Raw genomic sequence first — 13,806 nt, 5'->3', positions numbered from 1 at the left:
CAACTATAACAACAACAACATGTAAGTCTGGTTCCCAACTACTCACATTAAGAAGATAGTATTTGGAGACTTGTTTAAGGGAAACCAATGTAAGACAAGGTTAGTGGCGAGTCTCTGACTTGCATTCCAACAATTTCTAAGGCTATGTTCAAGGGCAAAAAACTCAGACATTTTTGGATCACTGAGGATTAAAAAAAAACTTCAATTTTATCCTTGAGAAAAAAGGAAGTAGATTGCAATAAACATAAAACAGTTACCATAATACAGACTGACTGACCAACCAGCTGACAAACCAATAGACAGAGTTCCTCTGTCAAACCCCTGTAAAACTTTGGGGTGGTATAATAACAAAAACTACACCAACAACATGCAATTCTGGTTCTCAGCTATTTGAGCCATGTTCTGTAAGGTGTCAACCCAGATTGGCCTGGGGATCTGCACAGACAAATCAGGGATGACTATTTCTGTGTAAACTGGATTTTTGTTTTTAAGAGACTTCCTCTAAAAGAAAATTTCCATACAAGCTGATATTGTCATCCCTGATAAGCATGTGCAGACTGCACAGGCTAATCTGGGACGATACTTTAAGCACATGCATTTAGCCCAGGTTTCCCAGAACAAGTGGACAGAGTGAATGAACTATAACTCCAACCAAACTTTGTTTAGGGTGATATAACAACTACTACAACAACAACAACATGATTCCCAGCTTACCTTGAGCAGAATTGAGTATTTGGGGACCTGCTGTAGTGGAGCCAGCAGGAGCTGTAGTACGGGAGAGTTAGCGAGGCACTGACTCTGCATGAGTTCACGGAAGTGTGGGGAGTGAGTGAACCATTTGTTCATCGTGTTGATCATTGTTGGGAAATCGTTGATGAACTCCTTGTACAGCATCAAACCTTCGCACTGTCAGTATAGTACAAAACAGTGGTGAGAGTTGAGCATACTTGATGTTTGTTTGTTTTTTTCATTTTCAACAGTATTTCAGTCGTATCATGGCGGTCAGTAAACCAACATACAACCATTTTCTTGGTCAAAGCTTGTTTACTGTTACTAGGTGCAGCTTCTTATGTCGGTAACTGACAACAGCCTTTCTTGAATACTGTGCAGGTACATTGTGAATTCATAAACCTAGGCTTAGAAACCATACTTAGGCATTCTATTTATCAATCATTTTCTCATTTTTCTGTCTAATTTTGAAAACAAACCAAAGATAATGGCTAAAAAACATCATGAAAATAAACAAATGTCATACAAATATTGTGCACAACATTTATATCCCTGCAATGCTGGCATAAAAACCTGAGTTTATACCAAGGCAGTTTGAGTAAACCCTTTACCACTTAGATAACTTATGTAACTTTTCATTCCTAATTAGCCTTTGCTGACTCCGCAGGCTAATCTGAGACAACGCTTAACGCACACGCATTAAGCACCATTTTCCCGCAGCACAGCTCAATGATAAAGTTTATATCAATTACTTTCTTGGGATAACTGGGTATACTTTGGTGGAACTTATTCATGAAATCATTTTAGATTGTAGACACAAATGTTCTAAGTTGCCATTTTTTTGTATGTAATTGGAACAATCAAAGTTATTAAACATTATTAGATATTTTAAATAACTGATCGATAAAGTGTTAATTTATTTAAAGTACTGTGCCTTTTGTAAATAAGACATTCAGATGTGAACAATATTTTCAAAATTCACAAGTCAGAACATAATAATGATATCAACACTTGGTTTTTGTAGTACAACAGACAACTGCCAGCTGTAATATTACTGTTTAACACTACCATGAGAAAAAATAAAACAGCCTCTTACATCCTGTGACTCCGTAAACTGTGCAAAAACATCACCAATGACTCCACCATTCTTCCACTTCTTAATGCGCTCCTCCATCTTACGTAGGATGATGCAGTGTTGTTCGTAGATGTGAGGAATGTACGCGGGGAAGAGCAGATTGAACTCCCCTCTGCCCACGATAGTCTCGTCACGCAGGGGATTCATGAAGTCTTCCATCAGGGACCATAACTGTGAGCAGTACTCTCGTTCTACGTCCACGATATCACGAGCGGCTTCCTCTCGCGCCACTAGAACACAGAACATTAAATTTTCATTCTTCATCCGTTATTATGTATGAGACTGACTCTGGAACAACTGCATCCTCTTAAAGTGGCTTCCCAGATTCGCCTGTGAAGTCTGCACATGCTAATCAGGGACAACACTTTCGGTTTAAATGAAATTTTGTTAAGAAAAGACTTCCAAAAACAAGAAATCCATAAAAACGGAAAGTGTCCTCCCGAAGGATCTGAGACAACACTTTATACACATGCATTAACTCTTTCAGTGCGGGAACCGAATTTTGAAGGCCTTTGCAAACAGTTTGGATCCAGATGAGACACCACCGAACGTGGCGTCTCATCAGGATCCAAACTGTTTGGTATTCGGATAGTACTCTTTGAAAAAAATCGAAGAAAATGCTGACTTAAGATATTGAGCAGACAACATTTTAGCAGACGACAAATTTCCCAGCATGCAAAGGGTTAAGCCTGTTTTCCAGAGCCACACTCATATCTTTCTTATGGTTACGATGATTATACTTGATTAACAAAAAGGAAGACTAGCACTCTGAATGTGATGTTTTGTTTTGCTATGGTTGTGATGGTTACACACATATTAGTAAACACAAAACACCATTACATTAGCATGTATGGTTAAAAAATAGTAACACCTGGATATGGTATAATATCCATAGTAGCTTTATGCTTGTTCAGACTTTAAATATATATTTAGTTTTAGATAAAATAATTTCAATTGCGACCAGGTTAGATGATTATGAATATCATTTTAAACTTACATTTATGAATGCCAATAATTAAATCATACAAAATAAAAGCTTATTTTATTAATAACTAGTTTCATAGGATCACATTTTATAAAAGAAAAAAATTGGATTGTAAACTTGCATAGTCATTCTTCACTGGAGGCTGAACAACATTTTACAAGTCCTATTAAAGGGGCAGGGACCTTGATTCTTGGTAAATTAAAGCTTAATATGAGAGTAAGTTTTAGCCCACCAACATTAAAACGTACATGAGAGTGATCAGTTTTAGCTCACCAACATTATCACTGATATTTATGCATTAGCACCCGCTAATCAGAAACTACACTTTCCTTCCAAACTGGATTTTCATTTAGAAGAGACTTCTTTTAAATAAACATTTCCATAAAAGCACAAAATGTCGTGCGTGATTAGCCCATTAGCTGCACAGGATCATATGGCATGACACACAAGTGCATTAAGCCTAATTTTCCCAGTATGAGACTTATAATAAAATAAGAGTACCTTTATGGTGAACAAATTAGTTTTTGTACTCAGGAATCAATATAAAAAGATAAAAGAATACTTAAAACAATAACTCATCAATATGTTTTCATTTATCTCGAACACAAGCAAGAACAAAACCGAGTAGGATTATTAATAAAGGACACAATTAAAGTGCGTAATTTAAAGAACACAAGTATCAGTGAACCATTTACTTCTCAAACGCGTTTTTGTAGTTCCTTAGAGTACCAAATTAAATTTAAGTCCTTTCTTTCTAGATTCAAGTTTGAAAGGCTTCATCACCAACTCTAAGATACTGATGAGCAGCAAACAGCATAAAACCTGAACAGACTGCAAGTTACTTGCAAACTGTTCTGGTTTTGTGCTGGTTACATATCGCCATTTTCAATAATTATCTGAGCGGAAAAGGGTTAACCCTTTCCCACTCAGAAGCAAAGTGAAAATGGCTATGTGCAAACAGCATAAAACCAGAGCAGCCTGAAAGTAGCTCGCAGTCTGTTCAGGTTTTATGCTGTTTGCTGCTCATCATTATGTACGGGTTGGAAATGAAGCCTTAAAAACTTTAATATATTATGAAAGGACTTAAATTTAATTTGATTTTCTAAAGGACTTCAAATACGTCAAAATAGGTATCTAAGTGGTAAAGGGGTACAGTGTTGGTGCAGACTGAAGAGGGCAATCTAGAGAAGCTTATACCTCCTCCAAGCATTTGCTCATGGGGTGGAACTTTTTGACTGGCTCGCACTGGACTCTCCAAATAGACTGCATGCAGAAAACTAAGCATTAGTAGCGGAAACAGCTAGCGCACTAAACTCAGAAATATTAGGTTACCATGCATGGAGATATTAGGTAACCATGGAAACATTAGGTCACATAAATGAGGTATGAATACAAAACATGCAGGTGTTTAATTAGAAGAAGTAACGACAGAGGCAGATTGTGCACATCAGTATTACTGTTATGCCATCATGTTCATATAAAATCCAAATTATTAGATGAGACGGTCTCTGGGAAAACAGGGCTTAATGCATGTGCATAAAGTATCATCACAGATTTTCCTGTTGCAGTCTGTTAACCCTTTCAGTGCGGGAACCGAATTTTAAAAGCTTTTGCAAACAGTTTGGATCCAGATGAGACGCCACTGAACGTGGCGTCTCATCAGGATCCAAACTGTTTGCTATTCTGATAGTATTCTTTGAAAAAAAAATCGAAGAAAATGCTAATTTTAGAAATTTAGCAGACGACATTTTAGCAGACGACAAATTTCCCAGTATGCAAAGGGTTAAAGGACTCCCCAAAGATTATTAAGGGTCAACACTTTCCACTAAATTCGAAATGTGTGTCATCTGTAATTAGCCTTTGAGGACTGCACAGGCTCATATGGGACGATACTATACACACATGCATTAAGCCTGTGTTCCTACATTGCTGCTCAGATGTAATCAGTTGTGTCTTGTTCTATTATAGCTGGTCATAATGCATGTGTGTAAAGTGTCATCCCAGATTAGCCTGTGCAGTCCGCACAGGCTAATCAGGGACGACACTTTCCGCCTAAACTTGATTTTCGGTAAGGAGGGACTTCCTTGAACCTAAAAATACTATAAAAGCGTAAAGTGTCGTCCCTGGTTAGCCTGTGCGGACTGCACAGGCTAATCTGGGACGACACTTAACGCACATGCATTAAGCCCAGTTTTCTCAAAACATGACCCAGTGGATTCTGTGCAATATCATGTATGGACACAACCCATCAATCACTGGTGTAAACACAAAGTTACCTTAGGTATAATTATCAAGTAGAATACTTTTTCACAATTAAAATTTAATGCATTCCATATGTCAACCCAATGTCCCTTAAGACATGATTCCTACATGACATTTATAAACGATTATGTAGAAACAAAACGCAAACTCAAACATCATACTAAAAGATGAACATGTAAGTATAAGTATATATGTACCTATAAGTATTTTAATGGTTTATACACGCCTTTCCCATGGTTGTTTGTATATTTATATACTGTATAGGTTTACCATAAATACTATATGAATTAAAATAAGTTGTACATGATATAAATAACTATTTTATACAAGTGTTTAAAACAAAAAAGTTAAGTTTATAAATATATTATACAAGATTTAGTATTGTTGATGATTTTTTGGGGGTTTACATATTATAAGTTTACATACGGACAAAAAAAAACAGAAAAAAATGTAAACTAATATTATTGTTGCTTCGTGTCTATTGAAAAGAATGACAAGTTCTAGCTAAAAATGGGACTACATCTATATGTTACATTAAGTAAGTACCAACTGTAGCTGTTATGAAAACTTGCTTTAGTAAACCTATAAAATGATGTTAAATTTGTGTGTGCAGTTTTGCACAAATTTTATTCTAAATAAAACATCTTTACCTGGCTTTCTGTGTCTGAGACCTCTATGACCACTTCCACTCTAAAAGTAAATTATATACAAGAATAATTTGTTGATTTCCAGATTGATGTATACCGTTAGTTTGCTTACATCTGTGAAATAAATGTTGTCCTCTTGCTCTTTGCCTCATGGCCCTCTATGTGTAGGCTTTTGAGGCCATTCTGATTGAAAAAATTGTGTAGGCTTTTGGGGCCATTCTGATGGAAATTTATTTGTAGGCTTTTGAGGCCATTCTGATTGAAAAAAACCCACTTCTTGATAGGTCATGGGAAATACAAATTTGTATTGCACATAGTAACCCTAAGTTCAAAGAATGAATAATATATGAAAAGTATTTAACATAAGTAACCAAGGTAATAAATGCACATGAATAGTTATTTATTCTGGAGCCTCAGCGTATTCTTAACCCCACGAATAGGCAGGTGAATGCAGCTAAGTACTCAAGTTCAGGTCCTACGACTTAAAAAGCTCTTAATCTTAAACTCAAGTCTCAACTTAAATTAATGACCAATGGCACTGCTTGTAACATTTGAGATGTCTACACTTGAGCCCCGCTCTAGGAAAATAGCGCTTAATGCTAGTGGGTAAAGTGTCGTTCCAGTTTAGCCTGTATGGACTGCACTAGCTATACTGGGACAACACTTCACACACATTCATTATACTCTGTTTTCACACATGGTAGCTCATCTGTACTTAAAATATTTAGACCGAGATTGAGCTTAACCCTTTCAGCGCTGGAACCGAATTTTGAAGGCCTTTGCAAACAGTTTGGTTCCAGATGAGACGCCACAAAACGTGGCGTCTCATCAGGATCCAAACTGTTTGCTATTCTGATAGTATTCTTTGAAAAAAATCCAAGAAAATGGTAATTTTAGAAATTCAGCAGACGACATTTTAGCAGATGACAAATTTCCCAGCATGCAAAGGGTTAAAATGATTATAGTTGTGGACCTATCCTATCTCTCTGGTATGTTCGTAAGTTACTTAAAATCAAACACTGAGAGCAGCTTACCCGTGACCTTGAGTGCCTACTGTTATCCTCGTCCTCATCTGTAGAGGTCATGGAGAGGTCAAGGTTGAGGCACTTCTCCCCGAGGGCCTGGGTCAGATTGAGGCTACGAGACACGGCCGCAGTGAGGGAGGAGTCTGAGTGATAGTCCTCCACACCTAAACAAGATATAGGGAAATAAATTAGCAGGAGCTTGCATGTCATTTGACCCCTTAAATATGAGCTGGGCTCTTAGATTTTCTGAGAAATTAAAAACAGTAATCTATTTGAATAAAATTTCTTTTGTTGATCGTACTGTAAAATATTAAATAAGAACATTATTTTACAGTTTGAGTAACTTTTATTCGGTAAATATAACAAAACTATGTTCCTACTTACTGCTTCAATAAAATGTGAAAATAATTACAAACAGCACTTGTATTTGTTGTATACTGTGTCATGTTTAAATAAAGATAAACATCTTGACAAGCACAACATAAGGCCCAGTGTACCTCTATGGTGGTTTTGCAGTGAGTTGAGGTAGGGATGCACCATGGGAGCCACATTATGGGGGATCGTGTTGTTGTTTTCTGTACCACCCAACAGTCTCAATCTGTGGAAAAGAAATAAATTACTGTTTTTGAAATTGATGTCATTGAATACAACAATGCAATAATTATAATCAAATATTCCTTTTTTCTTGCAATAAAATATTTGCATGACTGTTACATAAGAAACTGTTGCCCATGACACTAATTACCTTCTACGTTTATGTAGCAAATTTCCAACATTATCATATTAAACATTACACAAGGTGTAAGCATTATTGAGTTATCATCCGGAAACCATTTTACTGTTTCAAGTCACTGTGACCTTGACCTTTGACCTAGTGACCTGAAACTCAAAAGGGGTCATCTGCCAGTCATGATCAATGTTCCTATGAAGTTTCATGATCCTAGGCGTAAGCATTCTTGAGTTATCATCCGATACCATTTTACTATTTCGAGTCACTGTGACCTTGACCTTTGACCTAGTGACCTGAAAATCGATAGGGCTCATCTGTTGACGGATGGACGGACGGACCGATGGACGGACAGACCGACAGACATGTGCAAAACAATATACCCCCTCTTCTTCAAAGGGGGGCATAAAAATCATGCTTTATATTGATTTTATCATACACTTAACAATGGTAGGAAACATATTATTGAATATGTTAGACAAAGAAACACAAAAAACACACATTTGTGTAAAGAAAACAAATCTGAGATAAAAATAAAGTTATTAATTTTAGAAAAATATCTCATCAATGAGAACTAAATGTGAATGTGTAATCACACTTCTATTGTTTGGTACTGCTGTCTTAAACCGATAGGTGTAATTACCAACCAACAGAAATGGTTCAATACTTGATGATTTTATTGCTATTACTGCTGACAATACAAGTAGAGACTGACACAGAGGCATGACCTGCGACCATAAAGACCATTGAACACTCTTTAATACGGATGTTCCGTGAACAAATGTTTATTCTTTGTTAAAGTTCAAGGGCACATAACTCAGCAATAAGTGGATCACTGTGCATGAAAATTGTGTTTTGCATATCTCCACTTTATGGTGATGACATTTTACAATTTAAGATTATTACTTATTTTTAATTTCTTGTTGTTGTTTTTTAAATTTTGATATTTTTATTCATTTTGTTCTCAATTAAAAAAGAGATTTTAAACATTAATTATGAATAAATCTGAAGGAAAAGCGACTCAAGAGACCAGTGTTTTGATTGGCTGTTCAGAAAATGTGTATGTCAAAGTACAAACATGTACGTCGAAGTACAAATTGTACTTTGGGGTACAAATATATACTTCAAAGTGTATTTCATATATTTGTACTTCGAAGTAAAATTTTTGCACTTCAAAGTACAATATGTACTTCGGAGTACACATTTATGTTTACATAAAAGGCTACATAGACTTTGGACCCAAATGGTAAGCAATAGTTATCTGCATGAGGCGTGACTGTACCTAGTTTGTTCTGATATGGCGCCAGATCGCTCCAGTTCCTCCAGAAGCATGCTTTTGTCAGACTGGTATGCATCAAGCTTCTCCTGCAAGCTTCTCTGTGTCTCAGACACAGCATCCAGACGACCAGTCAACTTCTCTACCTCACTCTGAAAAAAGTGCACAAGAACTAAAACTCTTATTTACATAATTTTTTTTTAGTTTTTGTATTTTATTAGCTTTTTATACATGCGTTTTGTGTAAAGCATATCTTAGGTATGAACTGCAAACTATATACTTTGATAAATCACAATAAGGGAAGGTGCAGTGCAAAAGAAAAATAACTCAAGCTTTCATAATTTCAGAGTTACTGCCCATGTGAAATGTTGTGTTGGGCATATTATCTTGACTACGATGAAATTGAGTAGGTAAAATACTTGGATTGATGGGGATCCAATTCTTTTTGAACTGAACAGAAAATGCACTTTGACACAGTGGGGTAGTTTAGACACAACATCTACAATTCTCGTAGTTGTGTTTTAAGTTCCAGGAATTTGTAGAAAGATTTGGGCAATTTCAGAAAAAAAGAGTATTTTTTCTTACAAAGTTCAAGTTTGGTTAGAAAATATTTCAATGTCAATTTTCTCACACTGAATATAAATATCCACATTGCTTTATAAATATATATTTAATACACAATCCTGTTTATTTGATTGGTTTTTGTCAGGCCTAATTGAATGTTTATAACGTTGTATTTGAATTGTTCACATATTGAATCTTGATGAAAACTTTGGATATTACAAGATTGCTTTTAGATCTAGCTTGATGCTTTTTTAAAGGCAGTGGTCTGGGAAAACAGGGTTAAATGCATGTGTGTAAAGTGTCGTCCCAGATTAGCCTGTGCAGTCGGCATGTATTAAGCCCTGTTTTCCCACAGCGAGGCTCATGTTAATGTAAGATCTCTCAGTGTTATTTCTGAAACTAAACATAAGATAGATAAATGTTTTTTTTTCTACTGACACAAATTCCCCACCCGCTCTTGATGAGTGATTCATGATTGATTACAAATAACTGACTGACACCTGACAAATATAACAGGATTTGGTTCTACACAGGTAACCAGTTAGAACATTTTGGTGAAGTAATAATAACAAATAATGATCCAGCCCAAAGAAAATTGGCACAAAAAGTGAAGCTTGCTTATACAGATATTCGAAACATGGAAGGCTAGTCTGGGAATCCTCTTGACATCATGTATCTGGTATATAAATTACAGACTAATTGATGAACTAGGAAATGAACATTTGTATTGTGATGCATTGTTATAATCTCTGCATTTTAGGAACAAACTTCTAGAGAAACATCCCTGTTCATATATAAACCAAACTTACAGCAGATAAAGCAAATTGCAGACAAAACTTTGGGGTACCACTATTTATGGAAAAACACTCACATAAAGGAATGGTTTAGAATTTAATTAAATGATATATGTGTAAGGTTGGTATAAATGTTATGAATTTACTTAAGAAAATTACAAAACTATTTAAAAGTTGGATTTGTTTTTAACAATTAATGGATTGATCATTTATACGTATGTATGCACACTTCAATGTTTCATATATTCTACTATGCGTATTGCTTTATAAATAGTTCAAATGAACTAAAATACAATGTGATTGTTATTTTTGTGAGCACATAGAATTTATAAAAACAAAACTTTTAGGTGGATTAATTCCAGACTTTTGTCCAAAGTTTGGCAGATATATACCAAACTATAATATAAATGTCTTATATAAATGATGTATGTTAATATTTTGACAAAGGTTTAAACAAAGTTAAACACAAAGGCTCACTCATGAAGTGTGAATCAACTGCATTTTGAAATTTCTAATTAAATTTATAATCAAATATTTATAATTTTCTTTTGAGGAAACTTACAATGGAAAACTACAGCTATACATGCTAATTCTGTCAAAATTAGTCTGTCCCTTTTAGAGATTGTGAACCATATTTATGAAATATGATGAAATATTAAGATTATGAGAAACATTTCATATGCCACTTCTGATTAATCCTATTGACCCTATTGACAAATATTACAAGTTAAACAAGAGCTGTTTGTAAAACATGCATGCCCCCCCATATGGGCTGTCAGTTGTAGTGGCAGCCATTGTGTGAATACGTTTTTTGTCACTGTGACCTTGACCTTTGACCTAGTGACCTGAAAATAAATAGGGGTCATATGCCAGTCATGATCAATGTTCCTATGAAGTTTCATGATCCTAGGCGTAAGCATTCTTGAGTTATCATCCGGAAACCATTTTACTGTTTCGAGTCACTGTGACCTTGACCTTTGACCTAGTGACCTGAAAATCAATAGAGGTCATCTGCCAGTCATGATTTATGAAAACAACAATCAAAGCGAAATGTGTAGTCTAAGATTAGCCTGTGCAGTCTGCACACATGCCTTATAATATTACCTTGATATCGTGAACTGTTGATGTCAGGGTGGTGATCTCTGTGTGACACTGCCTCGTGTTGTCAGCCAGTTGTTGTTGTAAGGTCTGATCGCCATATTGGATCTTTGAGAGCTCTTCCATCGCTCGGGAAAACCCCGTTTTCATTTCCACCACCATTTGTTGAACCTGAAACATTTACGTATATCACCACCATTTGTTGAACCCAACACATACATGTATATTTATTAAACCTAAAACATACTTGTAAATCACAACTATTTGTTGAACCTAAAACATATGTGTATATCACCACCATTGGATGAACCTAAAACATAAATGTATTTCAAAAGGAATATACAAGTACATTTAAAGGGCAAGGAGATCAAATGACTTTGAAAACCTGAAGTCATATGACCCCTGGCTAAGAAATATGAGCAGTAAAAACCCTGTCCTCTTTTCCTTGACCATTTGATGAACCTTCAACATCTGTCAACAGCAATGATTTTAAGGTTTAAGAGTTCAGTAGATTTAACCCTTTGCATGCTGGGAAATTTGTCGTCTGCTAAAATGTCGTCTGCTAAATTTCTAAAATTAGCATTTTCTTCGATCTTTTTTCAAAGAATACTATCACAATAGCAAACAGTTTGGATCCAGATGAGACGCCACGTTCTGTGGCGTCTCATCTGGATCCAAACTGTTTGCAAAGGCCTTCACAACTCGGTTCCCGCGCTGTAAGGGTTAAAAAGCAGAAGCCAAATGATCTTTGACTTCGAAACAATATTGGCCAACAGGTCAAAATACTGAAATACCAAGAAATCACATGCATTTTGCTTCCAGATAGCACAATAATTTTTGTTAATAAAGGTTAACAACTTTTTCGAAGAAAATATTGTGTATTGCTGTTAAGATGGATTGTTGAAATCAGGATTCTGCATGAACTGAAACTATTGTGTCTCCTCATGGTATGCAAAGGCGTAAAGTGGTTTGACCACTAATTTTTTTTAATTATGGGCAAAACCTCATAAGTTATATTATACTTAAAATAAATGATATATTATGGTTTCAACAAAATATAAATGACTTAAAATAACAACAAACAGACAAAACCTAGTTTTTGTAAGAAACACAGCCTTGCTTTAAATACCAGTTATTTTATTTATTTTTATATTTGTAATAATACTCGTCTGCAAATGTCCTTTTAAATAAAAACCACAAATATGTTAGTATTTTAACAGCTTATACACTGATATCACATTGGCATTTTTGCTTCAATACAAATCAAAGTAACAGAATACCTTTTTTTAAATGCCATGCAATGAACTGTTTGACTGTTAAAAGATTATACCTGATCGGTCATATAATGTCATTTAAAGTCATTTGTTTGCAATTTAACTTCAATGACCATCAGATCAGATGTCAAGATCTGAAGAATGTCTTACATTTCACAAATCAAATCCTAATTGGCTTATATTTCAACACTCAAATGTCTTAACAATTTTGGGAACGGTATTGCTGTTATGTACATAACATAGTATTTTGATAAGAAATTATTAAATATTATGATAAGAAAACATTCTGAAGGTAGGTTGGGCTATTATTCAGTTTGGTCAATAGCAAGTGAAAAATAAAATAAGTTCTTACCGACAGATTGCAGTGAATCATATATTTGAAAATAATCATACAGTATTGCTTTTATTGTTTTAAAACTGAATCATTTCATACAAGTAAAGCAGGAAAGCTTTATTACATCTTTAAATTTATTAAACACACATAAAATACAACAAGAACTCTGAAAACAAAACTTATTATATTATGAATTGATTGCTTAATTCAAATAACATATAAAACCAATCTTGGTTGACTGTAATTCAAATTAATTTTATATTAATACTCATGATCACATTGTGCATGATTGTCGACCCAGCAGGATTTCTAAGAATAGCTAGGTACAGTATGATTGTCGACCCAGCAGGATTTCTAAGAATAGCTAGGTACAGTATGATTGTCGACCCAGCAGGATTTCTAAGAATAGCTAGGCACAGTATGATTGTCGACCCAGCAGGATTTCTAAGAATAGCTAGGCACAGTATGATTGTCGACCCAGCAGGATTTCTAAGAATAGCTAGGCACAGTATGATTGTCGACCCAGCAGGATTTCTAAGAATAGCTAGGCACAGTATGATTGTCGACCCAGCAGGATTTCTAAGAATAGCTAGGCACAGTATGATTGTCGACCCAGCAGGATTTCTAAGAATAGCTAGGCACAGTATGATTGTCGACCCAGCAGGATTTCTAAGAATAGCTAGGCACAGTATGATTGTCGACCCAGCAGGATTTCTAAGAATAGCTAGGCACAGTATGATTGTCGACCCAGCAGGATTTCTAAGAATAGCTAGGCACAGTATGATTGTCGACCCAGCAGGATTTCTAAGAATAGCTAGGCACAGTATGATTGTCGACCCAGCAGGATTTCTAAGAATAGCTAGGCACAGTATGATTGTCGACCCAGCAGGATTTCTAAGAATAGCTAGGCACAGTATGATTGTCGACCCAGCAGGATTTCTAAGAATAGCTAGGCA

General features: G+C 35.4%; 1 protein-coding gene across 5 annotated transcripts in view; it reads right to left on the bottom strand.

Moving 5' to 3' along the window:
- LOC127874955 (uncharacterized) overlaps positions 1-13,806 on the bottom strand; it is a 71,798-nt gene that overhangs the window by 13,932 nt on the left and 44,060 nt on the right. For 4 of the 5 annotated variants that reach the window (XM_052419663.1, XM_052419664.1, XM_052419660.1 and 1 more), the window contains 8 exons: positions 11,249-11,413; positions 8,793-8,938; positions 7,281-7,381; positions 6,793-6,947; positions 5,762-5,801; positions 4,047-4,112; positions 1,826-2,094; positions 715-906 (listed from right to left, as the gene is read on the bottom strand). In XM_052419663.1, the coding sequence (XP_052275623.1) occupies positions 715-906; positions 1,826-2,094; positions 4,047-4,112; positions 5,762-5,801; positions 6,793-6,947; positions 7,281-7,381; positions 8,793-8,938; positions 11,249-11,413 (1,134 nt within the window). The remainder of the gene's footprint in view (positions 1-714; positions 907-1,825; positions 2,095-4,046; positions 4,113-5,761; positions 5,802-6,792; positions 6,948-7,280; positions 7,382-8,792; positions 8,939-11,248; positions 11,414-13,806) is intronic. The other variant, XM_052419661.1, reaches the window with a different exon arrangement.

The sequence above is a fragment of the Dreissena polymorpha genome, chromosome 3 (genome assembly GCF_020536995.1).
Source record: "Dreissena polymorpha isolate Duluth1 chromosome 3, UMN_Dpol_1.0, whole genome shotgun sequence".
Classification (NCBI taxonomy): Eukaryota; Metazoa; Mollusca; class Bivalvia; order Myida; family Dreissenidae; genus Dreissena; species Dreissena polymorpha.
Note: the sequence above shows the minus strand (reverse complement) of the source record. Positions and strands in the feature narration are given on the sequence as shown.